Consider the following 12,398-nt stretch of genomic DNA (forward strand, 5'->3'; position numbering starts at 1 on the left):
GGCTCATCTGGTAGAGTGGTAGTCCTCCATCCAGAAGGTTGGCAGATTTATCCTCATGTTTCAGATACGTGAGGATGTTGCAGAATAGGCCAACCCACCGGTCTATTTAGGGTTTATTTTTGTGTGAATGATAGAACAATAGTAAATATATATTCATAGATTTTCACATTTGTATTTGAAAATAAGTACGTTCTTTACACCAAATCTTTCAAATAAAATTCTGATATTAATCTCAAAACTGTTATTTGGGTTTAAAATATAAAATTTAATTAAAACTCACATTTCTATTATTTAAGTCTGAGAAATTATATGTTCTTTGCTTGGTATTTTATATATAGTTGTTTTATATATTTTATATTTCTACATTTTTTATATATTTAACCTCGTAGAACCCAAGAAAAAAAAATTCTTCTGAGTTTTTAAAATTAATTTGACAATTTCATTCTGGTTTGTTCATTTTAAAAAGCACCGATTACAGAGGCCAAAAAAGAAATATATAAATACATTGAGATTAAAATAAAAATAAAAAGAAGGAAAAAATTTCTAAAACAAGAAAAAAAGTTTAATAATGAAAAATTTGGCCCTGTGGGTTCTCGCAAGTTAAAAAAATAATTGACAAAAAATTTGAACTTTAAACGACTATACTCACATTTTAAAAATCTGTAGCTTTTCGTGTCTTGAGTTGAATTTCAGGTTTGCAGTTATGCACCTAGTTTTTGGATATGGACAATATCAGATTTGTAATGAAATATTTGGCATAAGGCTACTGTATGTCTGGATTTGTTCCCTACTCATTATATAGTGCACTATATAGTGTGTTCATCATTTTGTTGTGCTGTCTGAATCTGCATTTACAAAATCTAATTTCCCAGAAGTCTTTGCAAAAAACCAGTATGCATAGATGCTCAATACATCAATGAATATTGACCACAGTGCATTTCAACAACTTTAGTGGGAAAAAATGTGTTTAAATGTATTTTTTTAATAACCCATTGGAGTCATAAATAGATGTCGCAAAAAATTTGTATTGATTAGATTTTCCCTTTATGAAATCGGTGACGTCATATCCGCCGTTTAGAAAATAAAAAGAAAAAAAAGTGAATATGGTGTCCGAATTGCCTTTAAAATCCAGGGCACCAGATAGTCTTGCACTAGATAGTTTTTTTTTTTATTGTTTTTGTAAATATTTTATGCAGTAAAACCGGTGCAGATTATATTTGTTGAGCAGGAGACTGGTTTCGGCTTGCAATATATTTGCATCAAGAATATCAATAATCTTTATTCAAACTTTCCATTTGGCTCATACTCATTTAAAGATTCCTTGAAGTGTGTTGACGTGTCTAGTGCATGTGTGTTTTTACATGTGGGAGTACATTTAATCAGGATTTGTGTTCTTATTTCTTTATGATAATAAGAAGACTACATTACATTCCGACTCAGACTCAACAGGACTCTTTGGCTAATGCGTGGATCAGACAGGCAGATGTGGATTTTCATTGTTAGTTGAACCAGCAGGGGATTGCAGAAGCTCAAGATATGGATTATATTTGTCAGAGAGAAAAAAAAAATCCATCACTTGTGTTTATTCTAATCCATGAACAGAATTCTTGGTAAGTGAAAGCTACAGTGCAGTGTGTGATATAAAGCACCATGTTAGACATACATAGTGGAAATGTTGAAAACTCCAAGAAAAAGGTGTATATGACAAAAACCTTGAGTCATAAAAGCCTCCCCTCCCCTGTCTTTTTCACTCTTTTCCACACGCTCGCTCAGATTTCCTTCTTTGTGGCTCTCTGTTTAATAGGTTTGCATGAATAGATGCGGCCAAACATAATGCCTAGGACCTGCTGGTGGACTATAATAGTAGCTCTAATGGCGAAACCATTAAAACATTTGGTGCAGACTCTGCTATAGTGAATGTGTTGCTGCAGGAAAATGGACTTGGTGGCAGGCAGGGGGTGGGGAGTTGAAAGCTCACTTTCCATTAGCTGATTGAATTGGATCTCAGTCCTGTGGGCTGGCACTTGTTTGCCTCGCATTAAATAAGACCGAGATGTAAACACCTCTGTTATGGGGCTCAGCGAAATGTCAAAGGAAAGCACTGTAATGCCAACAAGACTTCCTCCTCACCTGGCAGGAAGACACAGGTAGTGTGTTAGCAGAAGTGGTGGCACTAGTAAATTACTCAACGCTGCTGATGTTTTTGTATGATCCTCCTTGTGTTCAGTCTGAGCTGGAGTGAAGGCCTAATGGACCATAGCGTGCTGCGCTGGCTGGCTGGCTATCTCAAACAACACATCACATATTAGGATTCAACATTTACCCAAGTGCAGTGTCGGGTTTAATAAATGATATATGCACTGGTTATTTCATGAGCAATAGCATGAGAAGAGCGAGGAACACGATAGACTTCACAAGCCATAAGTGTTCTTTTCTTTAGGAACCAGGTCAACAGTCAAGATGTCTGTGTGTGGAGAAAGGGGTGGAGCTTTGGGAATGAGGTTTGCTGTGCACAGTTAAGCACACTGTGTAGCGTACGCTGGATAATGGATGTTCCACCCTGGATAAAGATAGATGTGTTGGGCAGAAAGATTTGCATTCGGATGCCAAATTGAAATTTTTGGCCTGAAAGCATTTCTGTAGTCTGGTGCAAAGCCCATCTGTCTGCTGGCAAGACATACATTTTGAAGGATAACATTTATTTATTTATTTTAGATGTGAGAATAGGGGATAGGCACTCACAAGATGAGGTCAAAAGTCAAATATTAAAAAGTGATAAATAAAGCGTTTTGTGAAAACGCATTTGAGACATAATATTCCCCATTTCAAGAGTCAGCGCGGCAATAAATGTAGTCACTTTGCCCTCCTGTGTTTGCTTGTTTCATGTTTCAGCTGACACAGTTGCTTCCACTTCGCCTGTGTTACCTGGAAGCTGACAAGCTCTCACTTACCAAAGCCCCTTTCTTCCTTTTCTGTGATTGCAGCTTTGCCATTATCTGCATTTCAAAGACCTGACAACCTTTCAGAGATTACCAACCCTCCATGATCCCTGTCAATAGCTCCTGCTGCACCGTCTCACAGCCACGGTGACTCGGCGCTGCATTCAGATTCTGTCATTTGGTCCAATCGTAGCCATCATCCATGTATTTTTAGTCGCTTGTGGATGCTGTAGATTCTCCAGCTCCATATATTACAGCCACTTGCCACATCATTAGTAACAACTGCTCACCTGTGTGTTCACTTCAACATCTTGCTGAGCTTTAAGGCGTGCAGGCATAGTTGAGATGACCTCCATCTGGCTTTGAACATAGAGGGAGGAGCTGTTTGAGCTGATATGAGTATTTCCAAAACAACTAATCTACCTGAATTTTCAGATATCATCGCTTCAAAGAAGATAGTTGTCAAAGTGAAAATACTCTTCTGATAAAATTGATTAACATGGATTTAAAAGAGAAAGGCAAAAGTCCCTTTAAGCCCCACTCCAATAACAAATCATAATTTTTTGTGTTTTTAATATGTTCTTGTGGCATGAAAAGGACGTAAATTAAAAAAAAAATGAATCCGTTTTTAAAATTTTGGCTAAAAACTGGATAATCAAAATTAAAAGACCACTGGGAAGGCTTTTAAAAAAAGCTCCAAAGATGATTGGTGTGGGACTTTGAAAGTCGTGGTATAAGGAAGACAACATTTGAATACAAACAGTTAACTCTTGAACACAAAATCTTTAGCATACTGTAACATTTTAACATGATCAGCGTCGTTCCAGCAGATTCTGAAGGAGAAAAGCGGCTCGTGCTTGTTACGTTGATCAAGTTAACCTTTGAAAAAATATAGAAAATCAAAGAACATAAACATTGGAGCTCTGGTGATAAAAGGTTAAACATAGAGGTCATAAAAGCTAAAAACAGAAAAAAAATATGGGGTATGCAATGATTTGCAGCACTCTGAACAATCAGTCAATATTCTGAAAAAAAGGAAACATTTTTGTAAGTATTGATTCTGAGAATTGTAATAATTTTGGCAAAAATAAATAAAATAAAAAAACATTTCCTTCTTGCTTTTGTTTTTCTCTTTTCTTGGGTTGTGTTTACAGCTCTGCCTGCTGAAATGCTTTGAACTGCTGCCACGTGATTGGCTGCTTAGATGTTTGCTTCAGGGAACAGTTGAACAGGTGTAATTAATGTTGTAGGGTGAATGTAATTAGTGCAGTTCAGCTTATATGACCTAGAAGGACATGTGCATCGTGGAGGATCTGTTAATTTACCCTGTGGATTGATGGTAGTGTACATTAAACACAAATACGTGTTTGCTCCTTTCAAGAGAACATGATGGAGGAGGAAGCTTCACATATGTTCTTCAGTTTTCCCGCTCAGGACTTTCTGTTGTATTTGTTTTACCCTTTAATAAAAGGAAGCAGCATTTTGGGGACTAATGCCGCAGTTGTTAAAATATTCATGATTTCTCATGGAAATATCTAATTAAAAAGGGCTTCTCTGGGTTTTTTCATTCATGAGCTTGGAGTGAAGATAATGTTGTTAGGCAGTGGCCCCTATGGGCTTCCAGCTGTAAAACAAAGCTGATGTTGCTGCAAAGCCATACTGTATTTTTTCTGCTGCTGTAGGGACTAGTCAGACTCCCCTGCGATCCACCACACAACGGAATACAAATGGGTCTCTGTGAAATGCGCTTCAAATTATGAGGGACTCAGGCAAACAGGCTGCGGGTCGTGAGTGACGACACCAGCACATATAGGTGCACGGGACTGAAGACCAGACAAACATGGTCAGAGGCGCACCAGTTTGCAGACATCAAAACCCGCAACCGGAAACTGCCCTCTCCTAACCCAGTTTCGATTGTAATTCAGATCCAGCAATGTAGTTGTCATCGAGTGGTGAGCGTCGCTGTGACTGTGGGTGACTCAGGGGGACGGAGGGGGGGCGCTCTGGTCTGCTCAGTGCAGGACGCAGGAGACAGTCGCTCTCCAAGGTGCTGAAAGTCGGAGCGCTGCCTCCTCGGTCTCGCCTGCTCACAATGAGCACCGCCTCGACTGCAAACATCCAGCAGTAACTGCCTTCCTCCTCTCCTGCGTTAGTTTGTTCACTCTTTAACCGGCACCTGTGCGGATTTATTATGTCACGTCACCCCTGGATGTACAGTCGCATTTGTACAACAACATCTATGTGGAAATACTGAACTGACTGGATTCTCAGGGATTTTTTTCCCTCCCTTGCAGGTTTCTTAAGCCTTTTTTCCTCTCTTTGCCGCATGCTGCTGTGCGTGAACAGCGATTTTGTCTACTAAAGGTGAGTTGGATGAATTATCATGAGGAAGGCGCACTTTTTTCATGGATGTCATTTGCTGTGGACTGGGAAGGAGGAAACAGGTCTCCAGAAGACTCGTTTTCCATTGATGCTATAAGCTCGGAAACCTAAAGGGGGGAATTTGGGGATATCAGCTGGAGCCTGGAGAAATTATCGTTTGGATGGTGAAGTTTCCAGTCGAGGAGGCGACAATCTTTGATCTGCTCTGGTCCTCTGTTGGCTTTCCTGGCGCTACACCGAGGGAATAACAAACAGTTTTACCGCGGTGAGTTTCTGTTACTGCTTAGTGCACGCCAAGGCTGTAATCTGGATTAAAATGATATATATTAGCTCAAAAATTGAAATTTTGTGTGACCCACATCTGGATGTCTAAGTATAAAGATTAAAAAATATACTATGAATGTATTTTTTTAAAACACATGTTAAAAATGAGCCTACCTATTGTGTATTTTTTAAGTTTTATGTAATATGCATAATCTATTAGATAACTTTAAACAATAGATGGAAAATAGAGTCCAGCTGGGGCTGCAATTTTCCTCATTTTCACCCAAAGACATAAAACATTAAATGGACATTCATCGTCCTTAACCTGTTGAGCTGGCTTTCTGCAGACGGACATATTGCAGATTTAAAGAAAATAACTAAAATAATGGATTTTTTGTCAGAAATGTGTGTTTTGTGAATATTCCCAGGCCTGGACATAAATAAAAACAGAAATAAGGTGAGGTTTACGCACAAATATGAGCAACAAAACTGCGTTAGGGATGCGATTGTAATGTGATTGTGTTTGATTGCTGTTTTGGCTGCAGCCCAGGTCTTCACCTATCCATGATGGTGGTGATCACGAAACCCTGCGTGGATCCGGGGAGGATACCGGCTTAGAAATGACATCCACGCAGTCGTGCTAAATGTGGATGTCAGTTCCGCGGCGAGGGATGGGTCCTCCCCTTTCGGCCGCCTCCTTCCTCCTCCTCCTCCTCCTTCTCCTCCTCCTCCTCCTGTCTCTGAGCGCCGTGTCCGCGGCCAGCGTGGGCAACCCCGAGGATTACGCCGCGGACGAGGCGGAACGGACCGCCGCCGACAACATCGTCTTTGATGACTACCGGGGCAAAGGATGCGTGGATGACAGCGGCTTCGTGTACAAACTGGGGGAGCGCTTTTTCCCGGGACACTCAAACTGCCCGTGCGAGTGCACGGAGGACGGGCCGGTGTGCGACCAGCCAGAGTGCCCCAAACTGCACCCGAAGTGCACCAAAGTGGAGCACAATGGATGCTGTCCTGAGTGTAAAGAGGTGAAGAACTTTTGCGAGTACCGCGGAAAAACGCATAAAATACTAGAAGAATTCAAGGTAAGGCAGATTACACACTGACTCCTGGCATTATTTGTTGAACTTTTGATTATTTTTTTCTTGTCTTTTTTTTTTAAGTTTAGGGTGGGTGCACAGGGGTGTAGTGTTTAGCACAAGAAGACTCGGGTTCGAATCCCGGCAGGGACCTTTCTGTGTGGTGTTCTCTCATTGTGGGTTTTCTCTGGTTTCTTCACACACTCCAAAAACATGCTTCATAGGTTAATTATTGTCCCTAGATGTAGATGTGAGTAAGTAGATGTTCTGGTTGCTTTCCACCCTACATTTGGTGGGATAGGCTCCAGCAACCCTAAAGGGGATTCAGCGAGTATTGAAAATTGATAGGTCAATATGGTAAGCTACATGGTGGCGTTGTGGTTAGGACTATAACCTCCTAGCTTGGACCTTTCTGTATGGACTGTTTGCATGTTCGCCCATTCATGCATGATTTTTTTTTCTTTTTTTTCTGGCCACTATGGGTTCTTCTTACCATCCAAAATCATGCGAGTGAATGTGTGGTCCTCCAACAGACTGGCAATCTGTTCTGGTTGTACTACACCTTCCGCCAACAGTCAGGCTGGCTTTAGCAACCCTATGACCCACAAAAAGAAATCAGCGGGTTTTGGTGATGGATGGATGAATATTTTAACTCTCTCACGGAAAAAATAAGTTTTAGTAACAGAAAAAATATAATATTTGGGGAAAATTGTCATATGGGGAAGTAATACATTTAAAATACAAAATACATTTTTTTGCAGAGACCTTAACATACAATGAGTTCTGAGATGTTGCAGATTTGCAACACTGGTGATAAGTGACCACTAAAAACTTAAGGCCAGCTTTATTTCTACAGAGCTTTTTAAAACAATGTAACAGAGCCACCAAAACTGGAGATAACTAGTATTATGCTAGCATTTAGTTGTTGCAAATCTGCAACACTTGCCCAGAGATGGTTAAAGATCCACTCCAACCATATTTTTTTCCTTCTGTAAAATTGTTAGTCTTTCAAGGATGATTCTACAGTTTTTAGCCAAAATCAAAAAGCCTTTGTTGTTTTTAAGACATATTTTATACCCATGGGAGTAGCTCAGACATGTCAGGAAGTGTCAGGAAGACCCAAATGCAAGAGACCAGCCTTGGTGACAGGAACCAAAACATGACAAAAACCAATGGAGAAACAAAAATGGTGACTGAACCGAGCAGTACATATGACCTGACAAGTATAAACTGAAAACCTAAACTTAAATAGGCTGAGGGCAATTATCTGAAATGAAAACAGCTGTGAATAATGATTAACCTGAAACTGGTGTGACTGACAGGGCAACTCGGAACATGACCAAAAAACAAACCAAAGAACCCTTACAGAAATACAATCCTGCGATGTGGGTGGGACTATTGGCTTGGAACAACCCCGTCTCCATTCTCTTCCCATCACTGTCTGCGCGCTCAGTGTGAGCTTAAAGTCCCAAGCTAGCATTAGTGGCACAAAAATAATGGCGAGCAATATTGGATCAATCCAGCCATACAGTTTTGAGCCAGAGGCCAGCTTGGACAAAGAAAATGAATGTGTGTAAGAGGGGGGAGGAGCGGAGTGGTAAGAGTCTTTGGCACCCCCAAAGGTCATTAGCCCTGGGTTTTCTAGCATTTGATTTTCTGATCAACTATGATTTGAATTACAAAATACTCAGAAACGCAGTTTTAATCGTAAATTATTTTATATAGGTACAGTGGAGTATCGGTTTTCACACTATTCTCATTGTGATAAGGCCCTGGTTCCAATTCTGTCTGGGACCTTTCTGTGGGGAGTTACAATGTTCTCCCTGCGCATACACAGGTTTCACTTTGGCTTCCTCCCACAGCCCTGTTAAGGGTGTACCCAACAGTAGCTGGGTTGGCTCCAGAAGCCGATTCAAAGGATGGCTGGATGGATAGTTTCACAGGAAATGGTTAACTCAAGAATCACCTCTCCAATATCTTAGAGGTGTTCGGAGTTTTGTCTCATGACACCAAATGGCAATTGAAATGGATAAACGTGTTCTCTTTCTGTTTTTTCTGTTCAATTTTACTCTTCCAACCTGTTGAACACAATCATTGTTTATGTCTATTTAGACTGAGAAATTCAACACAAAGCAGCATAGTGTTGGGAATTCGTGGGTGGTGCTATGGTGAGGATTAGCAATGCTCTGGGTTTAGATTAGTCATTGGCATACTGTAAAAGTATCATCAAAACACGTTCATTGGCCAAGGGCGCAAAGATGGCCGCATCCCAGGGTGATGTCACCAGAACCCCATGAACTGAGCACTCAGCCAGGATTATTAAAGTGACAGATGCTATGACAGTATTTAAATATTCTGATTTGTGGACACTGAGTCATCGCTGGCAGATCCAGTCTGAGTGTGTCTCCTGCAGAGGATTTCCACCCATCAGACCAGCGTCTCAGCTGTTGGTGATGCAGCGTGACAGCACTGTGTGATTATAGATGACAACTACAGTCTGTGTTTTAACTGTTGTTGCCCACGAGGAGACATCTCCATTCAGATTCTCTACTAGTGGACTGAGGCGGCAAATGATTGAAACATAATACGACACAGTATGGCCTAAACGAGGGGCTCAGCGGTTAATCCCAGAATGGATTTGTCTGTGAGAATATATCAGGGCATGTAGCCATAGCAGTTTAGGGCTCCAACATTTCACAATAAAAAAAACAATATATTTTTAATTATACAATGGACCGGTTGAATACTCGCTTCTGATTGGCTGCCGATTAAAGAGTGATAATTCACAGTGAAAACCTACACCTAAAAAATAAGTTCTGGTCACACAGCTCAAATATTCTATATCTCTGCACAGGATTTATTAAAACAAACATAGCTTTACCTTCTGGACAAAAACAAGCGGTAAGAGGTAAACTTTCTCTCTGAACTGATGCTTTATTTAAGCTATCATGATGATCAGTATTTATATCGCTTTACTTTGCCGCTGCAGTCGAGATTGAAGCCAGCTCAGCGGCGTGTTGTCATGTTACCGTGACAACATGCAGCATCATGTATCAAATAGTCTGATTTTTGTGAAAAAGCGATCTAAACCCCAAAAAATAACAAAATTACAAATAACAAAAACAGAATATTATCTGATTAGAACAGGAAATGTATTCTCACCAGGCTAGTTGAATTTGTAGATTGGCTCATTCCTGTCTTATTCAGGAGTAAAATCTTGTAACTGGTGTCCTTTGACAAAAATTAAAATAGCTTTTTCTTAATTCTGTTTTTATATTCTGTTTTATTCTGTGTTTTACTGTGAAGCACTTTGTGATTTTTATCTTGAAAGATGCTATATAAATAAAGATTATTATTATTTTTATTATTATAAAGTAATAAAAATCTATTGAATATTTATTTATTTAGTAACTGACCACTGTATAAAGGGGATAATGGTCTTTGAAGTGTGCATTATCAGAAATTAACGCATTTTGCAGAAGCAACCATGCAAAGCTAGTTCAGGCTTCCACGTCACACATTAACTTCTGATAACGCACACTTCATTGGGCATTATTCCTTACATAATGCAGTGGTTTAACCATTGAAGTCAAAATATTTTGCTCATCCTCTTACATTTTAAGGTGAATATAAACTGTCCAATAATAAAATTTTTAAATTCTCTCTTTTGTAGGGAACATACATTTGTGGTTCGAGGCACAGATGAACCATATAATGCACTGTCGAATTTAGAAGCACAAATTATTGAGAAAGTAGCAGGTTGTCATTACTTTAACCTCACAAAATTCATGGCATTACCTTCCCAGTGACCAACATGACGTCATTTTCTAATTAGCAATAAAATGCAGGATGAAGAATGGTATTTCAGCAATGTCTGATCAGGCAAACTTCTGGCTGCTATTTATTAAATAATATATTTTTGTTAATACCAAACAAAAGTGAATAGCTTGTTTACATGCACACTAATCATCAGAATATTATCTGATTAGAACAGATGATTTCTTCCCTCCAGGCTGGTTGCTTTTTGTAGATCGGCTCATCCCAGTCTTATTCAGGTGTATAATCTTGTCCCTGGTGTCCTTTGACAGCTCTTTGGTCTTCCTCATGGTGGAGAAGCTGCAATCTGGCTATTTAGGGTGGGGAGGTGTTTTTTATACAGATAACCAGTTCGAACAGGTGTCTTTGATACAGCTAACAGGTGGAGGATAGAAGAGCTTCTTAAATGAGGAGTAACAGGTCTGGGAGGGACATAATTTTGGCTTTTTTGTTGGATTTAAATACTTATTTTTTGCACCATTTTTCGAACAAACCTTTAAAAATCATACAATGTGCTTAACTGTTTTTTTTTTTTTTTATTCAGTTGAAGTGTAACCATTATCTTCTGTCTTTTTAAGCGGAACATCTTACAGAATCCGGGAGTGACAAATAGTTTTTTTGTTTCCCTGTATTAAAATTAACAAAGCTAATACAAAGACAATCTGCATAGTCATGTTTATGAAGAACAGGGTAGTGAAGGGTTTGAGAATAACCGGAAATTTAAAGTTACACCATTACATATGTGCAAAAAATAAGGCAAAGGACTGCATTCCAAAATGGTTTGATTATTGCATTTCCATAATTCATTTCCATATACTGGTATCTGTCCTAGTTATATGGTTCTTGCGGGAATGTAATCAGGCTCAATAACAATAAACTGTTGGCATTGGCAGAGAAAATCTTTCATCTCTGTTAATGGGTGTAACCCCCATACTCAGCTCCTCTGCTCATCCCCAAAATGCCTGTTTTTAAAATTGTGGTGCCATTTTGGAAGGAAATAAACAGGATTTTCAACAATTAAATGTTGTTGCAAGGAAGCATTGTTACAATAAAGAAACTATCTACCATGTTTGTTCTTTGTTTAGCTGATCCAAGAGAAAAAACATTTTTATGAACCTAATACTTTGAAAAAGAAAGAAAGCCGTCAGATTTATGGCCATGCAGTGAAACAGAGTCATTTTCAATCATTCAGTATGTGCTGTCAGCTTCAATTCAGGTCCCTTGCTAAGGCCACATAAAGATTACAATAGGGAAGTAGACAATGAAAGTACAGGCAAAAAAAAAAGGTTTTCAGCTATTTTGTCCGTATGTTGTATAGAGCTACGTACTGTCACGTTATTTCAGATCTTTATTTATTTATTTTTTTTCTTCTTCTCGTTATTTCAGATCTTATCTGAGGACTGTCTGTTAGGAGTTAGCTTGCTCTTCCTGTGCATGTTGTTCTGCTTTTCTTGGTCTTCCACCCCCCGTCCCCCAAACCCCAAAACAAGTTAGTTTAGTTTAATTGGTGATTTTGAATTGTCCCTGAAGAGAGCATGCATGACGGCTTCTCTCATTTGTCTGCGTGTGGCCCTTTGACTGATTGTTTGATCAATGCCTCTCACTCTGTAGAAGCTTGGATTGGTTCCAGCCCCCGCATGACTCTTCCGTGAGCATCACAAGAAGGAAAGTTAACAAAGTCAGTGACATTTGTAGAGAGCTTTCTGGTAATGAGAACAATAAAGACTCAAAAGCTTAAATGGTGTGAGTAGAACGGCTTTTTCCATGTTTCTGTATGAAAACTAAAGTTAAGAAGCAAATTTCACATTTTTTTTTGTCCCATTAAGGAATAACTTTTTTACATACATTTTTTTAATGTCTTCTAAACAGTACTGCACTCAAGAGTCTTCGTCTATTCGCCCATAGAGGTTTTAGCTTG

At 39.3% G+C, this 12,398-nt stretch overlaps 2 protein-coding genes across 2 annotated transcripts in view; one reads left to right on the forward strand and one right to left on the reverse strand.

Annotated features, from left to right (window-relative positions):
• bard1 (BRCA1 associated RING domain 1) overlaps nt 1–12,398 on the reverse strand; it is a 71,833-nt gene that overhangs the window by 9,226 nt on the left and 50,209 nt on the right. The window lies entirely within an intron of this gene.
• vwc2l (von Willebrand factor C domain containing 2 like) overlaps nt 4,462–12,398 on the forward strand; it is a 31,311-nt gene continuing 23,374 nt past the window's right edge. Inside the window, exons 1-2 of the mRNA XM_024287032.2 lie at nt 4,462–5,586; nt 6,131–6,670. Coding sequence (XP_024142800.1) covers nt 6,230–6,670 — 441 coding nt within the window. The 5' untranslated portion in view covers nt 4,462–5,586; nt 6,131–6,229. The remainder of the gene's footprint in view (nt 5,587–6,130; nt 6,671–12,398) is intronic.

Source organism: Oryzias melastigma, linkage group LG21, assembly GCF_002922805.2.
Source record: "Oryzias melastigma strain HK-1 linkage group LG21, ASM292280v2, whole genome shotgun sequence".
Lineage (NCBI taxonomy): Eukaryota > Metazoa > Chordata > Actinopteri > Beloniformes > Adrianichthyidae > Oryzias > Oryzias melastigma.